Source organism: Vipera ursinii (assembly GCF_947247035.1).
Source record: "Vipera ursinii genome assembly, chromosome: 2".
Lineage (NCBI taxonomy): Eukaryota > Metazoa > Chordata > Lepidosauria > Squamata > Viperidae > Vipera > Vipera ursinii.
In genome coordinates, this window is record NC_139513.1 from 106162058 (window position 1) to 106181494 (window position 19437).

Sequence of the window (19437 nt, forward strand, 5' to 3'; positions counted from 1 at the left end):
TTTTTTCCCTTTGTAATCCTGAAAGAATGTTGATTCACCAAGTGGAATTTTCTTATCCTACTACTCTCTCTTTACTTGTAAATTAGTTAGTTAAAATTGTTTAAGAAATGGACTCAGGTGAACCTTACATCCATATGCATTACGGCTGTAAGCTTGATTGACATCCTTCAACTCTCAGCCGCTCAACTCACAAGCTAAGCTCAAAAACCTCAATTCCTGCAGTCTGTTCATGAGGACCAGATGTTTGGATTACCTGTGGACAATCTCATGATCTCTTCTTTTTCTGCAGAGACTGCATTGCCAAAATTCTCTGTCTGGCCACCTATCTCTGCCATTATGTCGTCCCAGCTCCTTCAGGAATGACTAGTTCTCCATGAATTATCGCTGGAATTATATTTGTAATTGCTACATAATTTCCTACTTCTACTATATATTTTTCTTACTCAGAAAATCTGCCAGAAAATCTACCAACTGCAAATATATATTTGATTGATAGTTCTATAACCATATATCTGGAAGTACTCTCAAATGTTTCTTTTCACTGTAGTAGGAAATATTGCTGGACAACTTCTAAATATGAAAAGATAAAAGTCTAACATAAAATACAAAATCAATCAACAAAAAAGCAAGTATTATCTGGAAATTAATTTTACATAAGATTCTATGATTTATGTCTACTTTCATAAATGGGTATGCTTATGTAAAAACAGATTTATAGTCTTTAAGATGCTACAATACTTTTATTACAAGAAAATGTTCTATTGATATATGTGTTTTTATGGTTAATTGTTTTTCCTCTTTGTAAATAACATAGGAATTAGACTGAGCATTAGGTTTTGTTTTGTTAAAACTTGGGAAGCCATGTAAGCAATGTCACTAAACAGTCTCACAAAGCCAGTTCAGAAAAAAAATAATACTATAGTCTGTAGGATTACAGAACTCTTTTTGATAAGCTTTTCATCTCATTCACCATCTCATCATTATCTCTCTAGGGTCTCAAATAATCCATCTCTCTTCTTATGTGTATGGATTTCAAAGTGGTTTTTATAAATGCAAATGTAGGAAAATCAAAGACAGGAAATAGGACTTGTAATTTCAGGCCTTGTACCCAGTGATATTTGCTGTTTTAGAATGTTTAAAGCACAGTTCTATAATATAAAGTGGAATAATCATTCAAAGATTTCTCAGTCTTACTTCTTCTAATGGCCATATTTTTGGATATTTAAATAACCTTGTTTTAAAGTTGCTCAAAGGAAGGCAAAAGAAATTGCAGTGGGTAAAACTGAAGTTGCTTTGAAGTATTCAAACTAAGAAATGAATTCTTTTCTAAAACCTCTTCTTCTTCCTATGGAACTGACAGTTACCCAATTTTCCAAGGATGAAACTTGGTACCTAGCTATGAAAACATTTGTTCATAAATGTATGATAGTTTAGGTCATTAATGTTTATTTATGAATGCAATAGCAATAGGCTATTCGTTATATAACGCAGACAAAGTATTCTCTAGAGATTATTTTAAGGATGTAAATATTTGGAAATTTCCTAGTATTCTTTTGTCCATAGATTGTAGCTATATGTGTTGATGATTATGATGAAAATTATAAGAGAATATAAATATGAATCTACCTGCCTGCAAATATGCTATTAAATTAAATGTAATAAACCTTGGAAAATATTTGGCAATTCAGTATGTCAAATGGAATTCTGCATGTAACATATTTTTATGTTAAACACCTCATACTTTTTTTAGCATACTAAGTTAGGACAAAATATGAGGAAATAAAAATATATAGGGAAATAATTAAGGGGGTGAGGGAACTGCCCAGGGTTGTTTCGCTAATTATTTATTCCTCTTACATATTCTTTTATCTCCTTATCTGCCATTTTGCATATCAGGTTACATGCAAATGTTGAAGCACCTCAGGTCAAATTATACAATATGTTTGGATGAATCCCTAAGTGAATTGTGCAATATGCTTCAGTGAACTCGTAGACAAATAAAATATTTACATGGCACATCTTTCTTCAAATTTGAGCATATTTTTACCATTTATGTGCAGTTGCTTACAAACTCAAATAACAAAATGAAGAATATGGCAATTACAGAAGCTTGGACACCCTGTCAGTAATTTGGAAAATCTCATTTGGTAGAAATATAACTACATTTTTGTAGTTGGCTAAAAGTCTTTCTATTTTTGTTTTATTTTTTTCCACCTTTCTACAAGAAAGGTGGAAAAGTGATTATCTTAATTTTGAAATGCTCAGTCAACTGCTTAGAGGAACCCATGTTTGTTGAAAATTGATAGAACAATCACCACAATTTTCAAGGATGAGAGAGTATTTGTTCACCTATAAATGCTTTCATCAGATTAATTGTCAAATCCATCAAATTCTGGGGTCTTGCAACAACTTTACAGAAGTAAAGAAAAGAAAGGAGAAAGGAAATATCACTAAATCAATTGGAAAGGTTTTCAAAATCCACACCTGACATATTAACTGTACAACATAGGACATATTACATAATACTGCATAAATAGTAAGCAGCCATTCAAGTTTGCAGGAAGATGTCATGTTTAAATTTGTAGAGTTTGTACCAACTTTTGTTCATGCAGAAATTTGTTAAGAGATTAAAAATGTAAATTTTATGTATCATTATATGAGATGAATATGTGAGATTAGTGTTAGCCATTGACCACTGAACTGAAGTAGTTTCCGTAAGTTATAGAAGCCTTGGATGCTTCAATTTTACCCTTTTATATTCCTTATTCACCTCTATTTCAATTTTACTTGATTAATTTTTAATTTTGAACTGATTGATGTGATGTATAAAACAGACAATGTTCAGAATAATGAATACCTGTAAAGTTTCATGGATAAATTCTTCATTGCCATTTTAACCTATGACTATATATTTCAACATCAAACTTTCTCATATCTATATTTTGAGCACTAAGTAATGTTCAGAGATGAAAGTTTATAATAAGCATTCTTCTAATCAGTTTTGAAAGTTTCCTATTAATCATAAATTGCACATTCAAATCTAGGGAATATTGAGAAAATTCAATATCAGAGTACATGTTTTACATGCAGATCTCAGATCCCAATCCTGATAACCAAAATCAGGTAACCAATGAAGTGAAAGACATCTCTTTTAAAGAACTCTGACTGCCAGAATAAATAATACTAAATTAAGTAAACAATTAGTTTAATTTAATGAATAGGTAATACTCAAGTTATGAATGTAATGGAGCCTGTTAATTACATTTGTAACCCGAGGATTTGTAGGAGTGAATCATGTAACTTGAACATGATCACTTGCTGCTTTTACCCACGCATTCGCTAGTCAACTGCATGGGTCATACAATGCATGAGGTATCTCAGCGTAGGGAACTCCATGGGGGACCTAGTGCTTCCAACCATTCAAGGCCTCCCCTGACCCACTGAGATATCTCATGCTTCCACCTACCTCCCATCCTGCCCAACCGGGTCACTTACTTTACGTAGATCTCAATGATCAAGGGAGCTATCTCCTTTCCAGCCTCTCTGCCACGGTTTTGCCTTGAGCAAAAGGCCTGCAGGAATGAAAGATTGTGTCCCTATAGGCTGCAGTCATCTTTGCAAAAAGCATTTGCTCCCAAGAAGGGAGGCCGGAAGGAAAGTCCTTTGCCTCTGTTCTCGGCCACAAAACCTTTTTGCAAAAATGGCAAAAGGCTTTGCAAACAGAGGGAAGGCTTCGGTGCTTCAGGCCTTCCATCCATTTTGCAAAGCCTTGATTTGCTTAGAACAGAGGCCTAAAGTATCATGAGATTACGCGTGGTCTCATGATACTTTAAGCCTCCATTGTCTGTGAATGCACCAAAGGCCTGAAGCACCAAAGTAGGCTATGAAACTGAAGGCTCGCTAAATCTTCACAAGGTCAGTATCCACAGGCCCAGTGCCTGTGGAGACCCGGTGGGGGTGGGTGGGGAAATAGGCAGGGCGAATGTTCCAGTGCTTATGTAGTCAGTCATTCATAAGGGTGAATGACTGTCGTGGTGCTGCAACATTTGTAACTTGGGGACTGTGTCATAAGTACTAGGGGGAGGGGGTTATGTCATAGCTACAAACTGTCACTAAATGAACAGTCATAACTCAAGGATTACCTGTAGTCCTATTTACATAAGTCATCATGGAGAAAATCTACACAGTCACTAAGAGTTGAAAATGACTTGATGAAACCTAATGAATGAATAGTCCTAAATATTGATGAGCTTCTTGGATAAGCTTGGCATACATAATTTTATTACATTGAAAATTCAAAATATTCTGAGATATTCGTATGTATACTAACCAATGAATAGATTTCTAAATGAGTGCATAAATATTCTGCTTCTTCCTTCTACTTTAAATATCATTTAGAAGAGAATCTGTTTCATATTTCTCTGGATCACATGTAGTTTTGAAAGAGTGGAAATCTAGAATTTGCTGCAGATTCTCTCTTCCCTTGTTCCCCTCTGTCCCTTCATTTTTGTCCCATTATTCCACCTAATAATGAGGAAATAAAGGGAATAATTTTACCTTTTCAAAAAAGTTTTTTTAAAGTTATGCAAATTATTTATTTGTATTTTTTCAAAGCAATATCATTTGCAAGGAGAGAAAGGCAAATAAAGACGTCATTTACCCATTCCTGGCCTGTATCTTTTCACTTAGTAATTTTCTTTCATCTTAATTCATCTGATTTTGTGCAGTTCAGATCTTACCTTTATCAGGACTACAACAACATTCTGTATTTCAGGGGTAAGAAAGATGGAAAAGCAACAGTCTTGTAGCACTTTAAAGATTAACACATTCATTTCAGCATTCATCTTTTTTCTGAACTTCAATCTTTATTAGATGTATGAATTAAGATCCTAAGCTTTAGATGCATATTTCTAATTGGAGAGGAAGTTTCAGTAAGCGCAGTTGGAAATAAAATGAAAAAGTACGAGCTGCGCTGCAGTGGCTATTAAAAAAATGGAAGAGAACCATAACATGTATAATATTTTGAACAACTTCACTGCTGTTTCAAAACCTGAACTATTCTATACTGACAGTAGTGGGAAGCTATTAGCCATAGTTTTCACTGCTTTCATTGGCGTGGTGATACTGATGAATTGAGCTGTGAAGAAAAGGAATGTAAAGTAAAATTAGAAGATTATTAGACTAATAAAGATGGAATGTTAGCAAGAAAAACATGTCCTAAACATTTTGCATAGCATATTTCTGATGCTAGAGGAATATTAAAGAAGTTTGTTATGGAAACTGTTTAAAGAAGAGTTGGACCAAGAATAAATGAGCTAGGATAATACCAAAAATACTAATTTATATAATTAAATTGAAAGTTTCTAAGTTTGAATAGAAATATATTTTATGCAACGCTTTGATCTTTCTTTCTTTCTTTCTTTCTTTCTTTCTTTCTTTCTTTCTTTCTTTCTTTCTTTCTTTCTTTCTTTCTTTTGAAATAGATAGATTTTTCTCCATGACCATCTTTGAATGGTGCAGTCATCCCACTGTAATTGGGTCCATCCACTTTGCTCCTGGTCATACTCTTCTACTGTTTTCCTCCACGTTTCCTTGAATTAGAACTGTCACTAGAGAGTTAGATCTTCACATAAAGTGACTGAAGTAGGATAAGTAGGATAATTTGAGTCTGGTCCTGTGTGTGACTTTGTTGAATTATCCATTTTTTGTTTTCTTGGCTGTCTATTTGTTTCCAACACCAAAGTCCTAAAGCAGCAATACTCTTCCTATCCTGCTTCTTCAAAGTCCAATATGTGCTTTCATAGGGTGTCACAGGGAATACCATGCTTGAATGATTCTGATTTTTGTAGGTAAAAACAAATCATAGCATTTAAATATATTTTCAAGGCCTTAATTGCAGCTCCACCAAGTGCTAATCAATGGTGTATGTTTTGAATACTTATTCCTTTATTGTTGATGGCTGATCCTAAAAGGCAGAAGTTATTTACCACTTTGATATCTTTATTGTCAATTCTAAAGCTGGTTATTGTGCTTGATATCAATAATTTGGTTTTCTTTATATTTAATTTGAATTCCATTGTTTTATTATGCTCCTTGTCTTTTATTACTACAGTTTGCAGATCCTTTGCATTTGGGGCTATATTCTTCCAGTTTTAAACTGCACTCATCTTCCAATCCAACTTCTCTTAATATATATTCAGCATATAGGTTGAATAAATGCAGAGTATACAGTCTTGTCTCACTTCTTTGCCAGCTTGGAGCTCATCTGATTCACCCATGTTCTTTGCATAATGTGTCTTCATGATCTATATATAGTTTCCTCAAGAGGTCATCAAGATGTTCTAGAATTCCCACTTTTTTCTAAGTACATTCTACAGCTTGACATAGTCAATTCAAACAAGGTCTTTTATTTGTTCATTTGTTTTGTTTTATTCTATGTGGATCTTTAACCTGAACATGTGCCCAGCTCTATTATCTAGGTTATACAGCAACCTCCTTCTGGCTTCCCCTCCTGGCTTATCACCTCCAATGTGGTATAGCTGAGCCAATAAACTATTTTGTCACTTAAACCAGATGGTCCAAGAGCTATGAGGCCAACTTTGACTGATTATCCAGCAATAGATCTGTGTACTTATGTATTTTGCCAGGCATAAATATATTCTGCTAAAATCTGGCTTCATTCTTACCACATTAATATTGAAGAAATGTTTGATTTTAGATTCTGTACTAGTCCCTGAACTGGAGAACAGCTATCAAGTATTAAGTAAAGGACAACTGAAATGGATAGATAAAGATGAAATTATAGCTTTACCATGACACCTATTGTGGGGCATTATGTTTGGCCCATCTGGTTTAAGTGACAAAATAGCTCTAGAAACGTTTCACAACAACAGTGAATAAGCTACAAACGAATGGACTGGTTAGCTACTAACCAGATAAAATATAAGCTTGCTAACACATTATTATTACTCCATCCCCCCAAAAGAAAATTTGAAAATACCTATTTTATTCTGACAAAAACCAAAAAGCCCCAAACCCTAGGCTGGCACTGTTTAGCAAGAAATGTCCCCTTTTAAAATGTTTCCATAATTTCAGAGGCCTGCCTGTCCAATCACACAAATGACTTTAACAAATAGTGTTAATTGTCTTTGTTGCTTTAAATATTTTGATTTCTTTGTTCACTTCAAATGAGGATATTGTCAAAGAGTTCACAGGAGACTAACAACCTTTAAAAATGCGGAACACAAAATGAAAAGGTAAAAATCACAAATAAATTGTAAAATTAATTGAAAGTAAAAAGCCTCACATAAAAGATGTGTCGTTTTTGTCTACTCTTCTAAGGCAGAGAATGAGATGAAAAGCAGTTGCTGTGAGATGACCCCAAAATAATATAAATTGAAATAATACAATTCTGGGATTTTGTAAACTACTTAGGTGATTGTTGCAAATGATGAAAAAAAAAAGTTTTCTTATATTTTTCACAAGGGGCTGTGAGACAGACATACTATTTTTTCCAACTTTCAGCAAATTAAAGACAATAGAAAAAAGATAAAACATTTTTATTCAAAGCTGATCTCTCCATGCACGAGAGAAAATAATCAACAAGACAATTTTGTCCTCAAATTTCCACATATTATAATTGGGACTGCTGCCAACCCATGCAACTGTTAAAAAGAGAATTGTTTCCAAGAAGCAGAATGCTGGGCAGAGCTACAAGTGCAGTTTTCTTAATTGTTTTAGATAGGAAAATCACTATACTCAGTCTTTATGCATTGATGATTGCTGATAATGATTCTAATAAAAGTCTTTTGGTCAAATGCAGTCAAGTGCAAATATATAACCATCAGCTAGCCAGTCAACCAGTTCAAAAACGGATTAGAAAGAATTTGAAGAAATGACTGCCCTAATGAGCTGAAAAATAAGTTAGGTTCAAAAATGAAAGAAATTCATTTGTTGAAGTATCTGTAATTTGATCCCTTTCCCTGTTAATAAATCTTGTTAAAGAAAACTTGAATCTTCATTTTGGTAATGCAGTCTGCCTAGAACCTGGCAGAAAGAAGGGAAATAGTCCCAGCACATTATTAGAAATCTCCAGGGTATTATGGGATTCTACCCAACTGAAAGGCAATGTGAAATCATCTCCCTATTGTTGCTAAAATAATTACATAGACATTTCTATGGAATCATAGAGGACTGAACCTGACCTTAAGGGGACATTGTTTTTACTATGTTTCCAATTTTTTTTTTGATCTTCTGAAATTTGGTAAATGAATTGCAAACTTTTTGAAGAAAAAAAACAATCATAGCAATGTTCTTTTTAAATTAAACTGCAGGCCAGCTGCACAAGCAAAGATACAATGTCCTGCTAATGCTGGTATTAAGTTATTTGATTAAGATATTTTCATGCTGTATGCTGATTGGAGAATTCTGGGAGTTGAAGTCCACACATTTTAAATTTTCCAAGTTTGAAAAGTACTGCTCTAAGAGTTCCAAAACTGCACATTGGTTTTCACAGAATAATTACTTGCTTTCACTGCTTTTCCATATCTCTGAGAGAGAATACTAAAACAGTGATTATAAATAAGAGACAATACTACATTTTCCAATTATTGGAGGTAGAGGTATAATGCTCCTGAGAGATGCTATACAAACTAGCACAAATTAATCATTGACATTAATACAATTGAAAAATGATTCATACAAACTTGGCAAACTTCTTACTTAAACAATTATTTCCTCTCTCTAACTCCAATATGTTGACCTAAAAACACAGGAACTTGCTAAATTAAAATGTCTTTCTGTGAGAGAGGTTTGTGAGTTAATCACCATGGGTTTTTGTCATGGCTCAGTGGGTTAGGATGCTGAGCTTGTTGATCAGAAGGTCGGCAGTTTGGCAGGTCAAATCCCGAGTGCCGCGTAGCAGAGTGAGCGCCTGTTACTCATCCCAGCCTCTGCCAACCTAGCAGTTCGAAAGCACATAAAAATGCAAGTAGAAAAATAGGGACCACTACGGTGGGAAGGTAACAGCGTTCCGTGCACCTTTGGCGTCTAGTCATGCCGGCCACATGACCACGGAGACATCCTCAGACAAGCGCTGTCTCTTCGGCTTTGAAACGGAGATGAGCACTGGCCCCTAGAGTCAGAAACGACTAGCACGCATGTGCGGGGGAACCTTTACCTTTACCTTTTAGAACTATAAGATGGTAAAGGAAATAGAGATTGCCCCAAAGCAGCTTTCCTTTCTTTCACAGATCCCAACAGGGTCCTTAGTTTACTGATGAGCTGCAGAAAATGAAATGAATATATAGACACAATGATGGAAATAAAGCGGAAATGCAACTGAAGACAGTTGAATACCCTGTAGTAGTACATAGTCTATGGCTTGGAACCAAATTACCTTCAGGAATGTGTTTATTGGAATCAGCCAAACCAATATGATCTTATCACTATGTTTTCTATAGATCCTGATAGACTGAATTCTATGATTTGGGCTGTTTCATGTTTTCCCCTTGTTATTAGTCTATCTGCCCAGAAAATATGAAGTTAATGTGAAATAAAAAGTACAAAACTAATGTACAACTAAAGTGAAACAAAACCAGTACATGGCTTTCTTGAAAGCATACATATCTTTCTCTAATCTTAAGTGACATGGAATAGATGCATCAATTTTCCAGTCTTTTATCTAGATTTTAACCAGATTGAACAAATAAAAAAATGTTTTCATCCCTGTCTTTTCTAGAATTACAACAACAGCTGCATGCATGATGGATCTACGAAGATATCCCTTAGATGAACAAAACTGCACATTAGAGATAGAAAGCTGTAAGTATTTTTGTAAATGCTATTTTTGGTTGTTTAATTGTCAGTGGTAATCCATATTACTCAGATGACCTACAGGATACAACCATTAAAAAAATAATAGAAATACAGAATAAATACAGTAATCCAAAAGAAAGTCGGGAGAAAAACAATAGTCTATTAAACAACCAAAACATCCACAAGGGATCTACCACCCATTTTAATCCAGGGACTGGGACAGGGGAGGAACCATATGAATCTCAGGTGGAAGGCGTTCCAGTGGATAGGCATCATAACAGGTTCCAACCAGATCACATTATTTAACTGATGGCACCCAAAGCATGCCAATACTATTACACTGTATGGGACATGGAGCTACTATAGGAGACAGGTGATTCCTCAAATAATCAGATCTTATGCCATGAAGGACTTTATGGGAGATAATCAGCACCTTGATTTCCATTACAATTGTTTGCTCAATTCAGCTGGGTTAACACTTTTCTCTTACACATTCTATTAATTTAGTTGCATCTACTGTATGTCTACATAGATATATTATAGATATAATATATTTTGGATGGACTAATGTTTCTGCCATAAGGATTAAGAGCTTTTGTTTGGTTTGCTTGATGAAGTAAAAGCTCACTCATTTTTTTCACATTAATGAGAGGAGTGTGGAGATTAATATCAATTCATTTTTATGCTACTGATCTTGAATTGATATTTGCTTTATTTTTTAATAAACACTTTATATTTATTCTTGAATCCAGTGATGTTTGTCATCTGGTAATTAATTTTCATCATAGAAATATGTGGTATTTTCTGTGCTTTTTAAATAATTATTTCCTGGTTCACTATACAGATTCATTGTACTTGATTCCTTTCTATTGCATGTATAATTAATTCTGTCTTTCTATAATAGGTAATAAAATATTGTCAACTATTGTGTGCTATAGCATTTTAGTTGATGGACTCAATTTATGCAAGCATTTGTGCAAGAAGAGAGTGTGCCAATAAGGCCTCAGACTTGAGTGTCTTATTCAACCTTTGCAAAATCAGAATTTGATTTCCATTCCCACTGTAATTTCATCTTGTCCCTTCTGGATGACGTTTAGTAAAAAATGTCATCAGTTCAAGGGAAATGACATGGTATAAAATTGCTGAAACCTTTTGATTTAGAAGGGAATACTAACATAATATCATGATAGCCAAACAATGTTGCAAATTTATATGAAAATATTCTCAAAATTAAAACAGTAGTGTGAAAAATTCAAAAAATACAATTTATATATTTCTTGAGACATCAGAAATTTTGTGTTTTCTACTTAACTATCCTGTTTGTTTTTATCTGAGACAGGTCTGTATTTTAGTCATTAGCTTTTTTCATCTTTAAATTATTCTTAAAATAAAATGGTGCCTTCTGAATTCAGAATTCCCAGTATGGTACTTAGGAATCCTAGCATATGTGGTTCTAATATATTGGGAGTCTGCTAAGTTCCAAAAGATGGTGGAAAGAAGGTCCTGTCCTCTTAAGGTCTTCTCAGTACCTATAATGCCCTGTCATGTCCCTGGAATGGGTAAGTGATGCCATCTTTACTAATCTTAATCCAGAAGAATGGGGTAAAATGAACACAAGAGCAGCGATAGAAATAAACTTTTTATTTTCTACAAATTCAAATCTAAGACCCCAATGGCACCCTCTTTTCCAACACAAATGCTTGCTTAAATTGAGCCTATCAACTAAAAGTGCTGCAGCATGCAATAATTCTCAGTAGCGCATGGTGTTCTTTTGGATAGGCTGTCCCAATCTGGAAGCACTGTAATATATTTTTTTTTAAATGATGAATTCCAAAACAGCAAAAGAGATTGTGCTGCATCATCGGTAGTCTTATTAAGTGTACATTGTAACCCACTTTCTTTCTCTGTTTTCTTCCATGTTATAAGTGGATAGGAAATAAGATCATTTTATTTCTATAAAATTAGGAATCTACTTATACTATGTCAGAAGTCTACCCCATATACATCAATATTCTCTTTTTCAATTGGCAGTGAATTCACTGAACCTAGAATAAGGTAAAGTTATCTGCTATCCAGTCATGTCAAACTCTAGGGCATGGTGTTCATCTCTTTCTGTTGGCCAAGGGAACAATATTGCCATGGCCATGTGGCCAGCATGGCTATATACACCAAAGGCACATGGAATGTTGTTACCTTCCCACTGAATTTATACCTACTAATCTGTTTGCATTTGCATGTTTTCAAATTGCTAGCTGGGCAGGAGTTGGAGCAAGGAACAGGAGCTCACACCATTGCATGGCATTCAGGTCTCAAACCCAGGCTGTCAGCTTTTCAGCTGACAAGCTCAGCATCTTTAACCGCTGAGCCATTGTGCCTCCTAAGGAATCTGGTGTACATGGCAGTAAATCTGAATTTCATCCAATGTTTTATGCATAATTAATTTGGGAGGGAACATGACTATTAAAAAGATGAAAGAGTAATAAAATAATCTATGGAATAGTATTAGTTCTAGATTAACTTATTTATTTATATTTCATATTTCTTAAGGGCCCTTCTCCCTCAGAGAGGGGGACTCTTGATTGTTTTAAATTCTATAGGTGCATCAAATAAGCCATAATGACCTAGAATTAAAAAGAGTAACATGACCTTTTTAAGAAAAAAGAGTTTTCAATTTACTTACACTTGCCTGAGAAAGCATTAGTACAATCTACAAAGTATATTGCCAGCTGTGTGTTTTTTTATAGAGTATCAGCGGGATGGAATATCTTAGATTTCATTTAGCTCAGTACTAAGTATCACTGAGCAAAGGAAATGCAATACCTTCCCAAACAGATAAATTAGGTCATAAAGAAGCTCTGAAAATGCCTTCTGTAATAAAACTCTACTTAAAGGGCAAAGCAAAAATATTAAAATTTTTCTTAGTGTTTCAATAAAATAAATATATGAAAATGAAACAGGGAATTCAAGGAACATTATATTTAGAGAATACCACTATTTTTTATGTCTAGCATGACATCTGGATATTCACGTTTGTTCAAAATTTCAAAAAATGGGAAGGGGGTGAGGTGGGTGGCCAATAGAGTGAGGGTAACATTATAAACCTAGTGAAACAAAAAAGTAAAACAGAAATTGTACAATTAAAGAAAAAACAGATTTTTAGACCATTGGGAAGCATTTTTAAAAAGAACAATACAAGATTATATGAACATATAGTTTTGCTTTGAAGTCCTTAATGTTAATGGTTTAGTGCAATTGGATGCATGTCTTCTCAGAATTTCACTTAATGTATATGAGCTTCCAATCCAAAATCACACGGCTTGCATGCAGTTCAGAACCTGGGAATCACTACCAAAATCAGATCCACTTCTGATGAACCACTTCTTGCCGTTTTGCTTTCCATCTAAGACCTATAAATGTTCCCCAACATTTCTGCCTATGTCTTCCCCAACTTTTATTTTAATGCATGTAGTTCAAATTCTTTAAATTATTGTCTGAAAAACTTTGGTACAAACAATGGCATTACCCTATATTTTGCTCATTAAGAAACTATTATTTTCTCATTATCCCTATTTTCAGTTTCCAATTTAACCTATTAGATACAGGTTGGAAAGTCAAGCTTCTTTCCCCTCACAGTTCACAAAATACTGAATCTTCTTATTAAAAGTAGAAACTGGAGCAGGCAAAAACTTTAATGCATGCCTACAATATTCTGGTTTTTAAATAACATAATTTACATGTAAAAACATAGTACAGGAGCTATAAATTACACCAGAAAATCATGAAAGCTTTTTTTAAAAAAGTTAAATTTATTTATTTCAATCGTCTTTTAATAGTTATAATTCTTACATCTCAAAAGCTTTTCCCAAGCCGTGTATATTAACCATCATGGATTTTCTTTCTGCATGAAAAGAGCTTGTTGAACTTCTGATAAACATATCTATTTTTCATCATAGTCTTTATGATGTCATACTTAGGAGTTTGCATTTGTGCAGGCCTACTGGAATATATCATAGCTAAGACTTTTGGCAATATATCTATGCATGTCATGAGACACAGCTCTTGATTCCTCTTAGTTCCTTTTCTACTGCCACAGCAGGTTTATTATCAAGATTTTGTAAACCCACTTAACTGAGACCTTTCCCTTCCCTTTCTCCTTCGGCTTCCTTCCTTCCTTTTCTCTAAATTGAGTGACAATTTATTATTATTTGTACAGCCATCATGTATGCTAAAGCAAGCCCATTGACTCTTGTCGGGTTCCCATTATAGCAAAACAAAATTCCTGGCCCAACTCAGTTCTTTTACCCAAATCTCTGCCCTTCAAATCTTTCAACACCAGGGAAGTGGAGAACAATCCATGATTCAATTCTCTGGTCCTGGGAAAGTAAATGGACACCTGAATCTGAAAAATCTTCAAACTTACTCTCAGAAAAAGAGATTAGAAAATAGCAACTGCTATTCCAAGTAATTATTCATTATTGCTTGTTCAGAAGTCTTACAGATTCAACAAATAATTGACACAATCAAGGACATACATCTTTCAGGCCATTCATTCCCAACGATATGACTCAGTAGCTCTATCTCCCACGTCAATGTTGTTAAAGGCAGAATCATAAATTTGGCATCGACCAGCCTAAGGAAAAATTTTTGAGATGCCTAGGAATTATATACCTTTCTTGGCCAGTATTGCAAGATCCATGTTTGGTAATATTTTATGTTACCATGGAAACACTTTTGGATTCTAAACATTATAAAATCGGGTTATGCTGCAGACTAACAATGTGTAATTGATGCTGCATCAAACCATTACCTCCCTAAGATGAGATAAACTCATTATTACAAAAAGTATCTCATACACAGTCAGAGCAGAGCTTCACTTCCCATTTTTTCCAAAATGTAACAAACGAGTCTGCCCCATTGCCAGGCACTCAGAAATATGTTTGTCCCTGGAATTTCAGAATGCTACCATGCTAAAATATCTTCCCTCTTCCTGAAAAGCAACAAGGATTGGTTCACTATAATAGACCAAAGGGGCTACCATTGTAATCATCCCCTTTTCCCTGAGATTTTGGTTGAGAAAATAAGCTTTTCAATTCAAAGTTCTTTTCTTAAGGTTACCTAGATGCCACAGGGTATTTGCAAAATGCATTGAGATAGTTGTGGCTTATTTACAAATTCAAATAGGATTTATATGCAGGAGGAGAATTTAAGTAGTCCTTGACTTAGTAGTTTAATTGGGACTGGAAATCCTATCAAGTTATTATGACCATAGGTCATGGCACCCACATGACCAGAAGTAATTTTCTAGCCTATTTTGCAGCAGCTGTTAAGTAAACACTATGGTCATTAAGTGAACCTATTTATTTGAAAACATCACAAATTGCAGTCATATCACCATGAAACACTACAATTGGTCATAAAGCTGAGCTGTCAAACATGTGATATGGCAAGGGTGCTTTACAGGACATAGAGCACCTACTTCATGGCCACTGTAACTTTGAGTGGTCATGAAGCAACTGTATATGGCTTCACTCTGGCTCAGCTTTCTAAAGGGCAGTCACATTGAAGAGAAAACCTAATATTGTTGTCAATGCTGTAACTACAATTTCCCTATGTTGTAAATAGGCAAGTCTGTTGTTTGGAATTACTAAATCTAAATGATTTCAAGTAATCATAGCAAAATGATTATTCCTCAATTTGATATCTGAATTAATAATAATATTAGATATATATTCACTTCTCCATTGTTTTGCCTTAAACATGGAGGATGGTTGTTCTGGAAGGGGAAATAACTATTTTATATAGCTGAAATATTAGAAATCAAACATTACTAACAAAATGTTGGAATAAAGCAAACAAAAAAGTCACACAAATCCATTGCTTATTAAATAGAATGGAATGGAATGGAATAGAATAGAATAGAATAGAATAGAATAGAATAGAATAGAATAGAATAGAATAGAATAGAATAGAATAGAATAGAATAGAATAGAATCTTTATCAAGTCATTTGACCATATCAAATGTATAAAACTGATACAATTCAGTTTATTATTCTGAAATGGTATATAATCCATTCAATTTTTAAAAAACACATTATAATATTTTGTCCTTTTCTTGTACAACCATAACATTTTTCTTTAGCTAGATGATCAAATTTTTACTGTACCTGCAACAGGCAAATCAAAGTGTACCATTCTCCCACCACAGAGACCATATTTCTATCAGCTTCTCAAACGCAAGACACATTAAGTGTACATATTCATTTAGCAGAACACCTTAACAATAGGTTTTCCTGCCATATCCTGCTTAAGTGCTCTCTGGATACCTAAAGCATGAAATACTAAGTGTCATATCCTGGTCATTGATTCTGAGTAGTCCCTCTCCTATCTAGGATCTCCTATAGTATATTGAATTCTAGAATATTATACATAAAATAGTTATGCTTTCAAAGTATTGGCTTTGTCAAGGCCTTCTTGAAAACAGGGCTATCCCATATTGGTTTATGACACTCCAAAAATTTAAAATTTAAATTAAAACTAAAAGCTACCAAACTATATAACGTATAAATAAAAAATAGAAAAACAAGTAACTTTAAAAGCTCTGCTGCAATACAGATTTAAACATTTTATTGTTTTAGGCCCTGTAAGAGTTTTTTCACCTGAATTTTAAAAAAAAACCCCTAAATGCTGGTATATCTCATGGGGGAAGGTTTTCCAGAGCCAGGAATCCACAATTCACACAGGAGGCATTTGGACTGTGGTGTCATAGGATAGTCTAAAAAGTCTACTATAAACAGACAGCAAAATCCATTCCTCCAGATAACTGTGATAAAGAAGTTCATTAAAAATAACATCAGTAACTCACATCAGAAATAAATTAGATCAGGAATAAACTAGAAATCAATAGAAAGGTTGTAATATATTCATAATCCCCAGATCTATATCCTAAAAGTAATATTTTGCAATAACTTTAGGTTCCAGATCGTCTTCAAATGCAGACTGATATAAAACATTAAAATAAAAAGGAGATCATAAAGATATGGATTACTAAATGACAGAGCCAGTCTCTATAGTACTTTAGCTGTAGCACCAACTTGACAGACTAAAATAATAACAGTAATAATAAGTAAGAACTATGCAATAAATTGAGGAGGAGGAGGAGGAGGAGGAAGAGGAGGAGGGTTCAGATGTGAATAGCATACAGCACCTGTTGGAAAGACCTTAAACAAGCTCATGGTTTCCTGGGATCACAGGGTAGTTGTGGATGTCACTCATATGAGACCAGAAAAGATTCTACTGCTTTAATATATTTCAAGCTGTGGTACATGTATTTCCCCGCATACTACAAATCATATTTCTCCTTTCAGTTCTGAAGCATAGCATAGCCATACCTAAAATAATGTTTCTGCCCTCTTTTACAACAAAGATGAATTTAGATGCACCCACAAATTGTAACTGTGACTCTATAGGGAGTGAAAACATTTCCACAGCAAATAATAGAACATTTATCTCATCTGGCTTGAGTTTCAATTTATTAACTTTCATCTGGTGTATGAATAGAGTTATATGTACATTAAGTACTTTTACTGCCTCACCTAGACCTAATGAAAAGGAGAAGCAGAGCTTTATATTATAACCATACTGATTGTACTTCACCCTTAATCTTTGAATTATCTTACTATGTTTTCAGAAAGCTCTTAAACAGCATCATGAATCTTGATTTTGAATTTGTTGTAAGTCATCCAGAGTTGCTTTGAATTGGGTTGCCGTATAAATTGAATTAATGAATAAAATAAAAGTCAGTAGCAACCTACCAAATACCATTTGGTGAGGAAAACCTTCTGTAGACAGCCACCCAGATAAAATTATTCTTTTTCTCATCTAACTAAGACAGCCTCTGTCAAGGATATTACTGTTGAAGACAAAGCTACAGATAGATCAAGAAAATGTGCAAGATAATTTCCTGCTGGTTTTACATCTCAGAAGGAGACCAATATAGTAAAAATGTAGTTTCTCTGCCCAAAGCCAGCCTAATCCTCAATTAAGTCTTTATACATTTATAAATTCAATAGTATTTATTATTATTACTGTTATTGATAATAATAATAATGTTAGTTTTGCACTGCTCTTCCTCCAGAAGTATTCAGATTAGTAGATCTGATAAACCATTATCTGACCAAGCAAATAGATTTATGGCCAAGTCCCAAGTCACTGATTTTAAGGGGCTATAAATATTGGTTGAGATATTAAGTAACCAGAAACTAAATTTGGGTTGGGCAGCAATGTTTTTGTCAGAAGCCATTTATATCACATTCATAAATGTATGTTTAAAACATTATCCCCCCCACTATGGATTCTGCCATCTCCCGAGGAAGGAGGAGCATATGTGGATTCAGCCTGCCTTAGGTTATTTCAAAGGCCAAGGGAACCTTTTGAACTGGGGGAAGCAAAAGGGAGGCTTAGAGAAGAAGGCATCTGGCTTGTGTCTTCTTTTAATTCTGGAGAGGAAGAAGGCAATAACCATTAAGATTCAAAGTTCCTTTTTTTCCCATGAAAGGGATGACACGAAGTAGAAGGATGGGGGCTGACCAAATGGGGTTGAGGGAAGGGGGGTTGAACCGGGTACCCTTTATAAAATTTCAATTTGTAAAACAATACTAAGTCCTGTCTTGTATTCCCACAACCAAGCATGTCCTAGTAAAGATTCCTTTTGGACTAGAACGGACTCCAAGAGTTTTTGTTTTCCTAAGACGTGGGTTGGGGTGGGTCCTGACAGTTGTCTTTAATGAATTTATTGTTTTACTTTAAATTCCAGGTGTACCTTCCTTGAAAACTAATGTTAACCCAATTCTAACTTTTAGTAAATAGCTTCTTAAAGACCTACTTGGCTGAACACAGTCAATAGTATACATTTAAATCCTTATATTTTCTTCCAGAAATACAGTTCATTTGCAGGAAGCTTTGTAGCTAAAAGTTATTTTAAAAAAAAAAACTCATTAGAGAGATTCTAGCTGGAATTGAAAAAATCAAATACCATGACTTCCAGATCAAACAATTAAACAACAAGATTTTAATACGCTGGATTACTTTCTGTATCTCCACTCTCTTACTTTTCACATTCTTCATATTAGGGAAAAGTATAAATGAAAACATTGTTTTAGGAAAAAGCAGTCCACTGTGGTCCTGCCAAAAATTGCTTCTTTGAAACTGTCATTTGTCTTGGCAAGGAATTTTCCATTGGTACTGGGAATTTCTTGTGTGAAAATATTGTTTTGTCTGTGTTTATAGCTGATTCTTTTTGCCCCATTTATTTATGTTGTTTGCTAGGTTTACACATATTGTACCAAGCATTTAAAATTAGTTTAAATGTATTTGCTTTCCTGAGGATTTAGGTAGGAAAAATGCCAGATTACAGAGTACATTTTCAGGACCAAAGCGCTGATTACTACTACTTAGAATGTATACATATATGTACTGTATATGTACACACACACACTCACACACACACAAATGAGATGAGAAAATATTGGAACCTGTACTTTTCATCATAATTTTTACTATGGTAGATTAAAAACCATACTTTGTGAATATAAAAGCTGGAGTGTAAAAACTGTTTTAAGTGC

General features: G+C 34.2%; 1 protein-coding gene across 3 annotated transcripts in view; it reads left to right on the forward strand.

Annotated features, from left to right (window-relative positions):
• The window catches only part of GABRB2 (gamma-aminobutyric acid type A receptor subunit beta2), a gene marked incomplete at both ends in the record, with an annotated part of 116000 nt that overhangs the window by 43391 nt on the left and 53172 nt on the right, over nt 1–19437 (forward strand). For all 3 annotated transcript variants that reach the window (XM_083351328.1, XM_083351329.1, XM_083351330.1), the window contains one exon: nt 9740–9822. In XM_083351328.1, coding sequence (XP_083207454.1) covers nt 9740–9822 — 83 coding nt within the window. The remainder of the gene's footprint in view (nt 1–9739; nt 9823–19437) is intronic.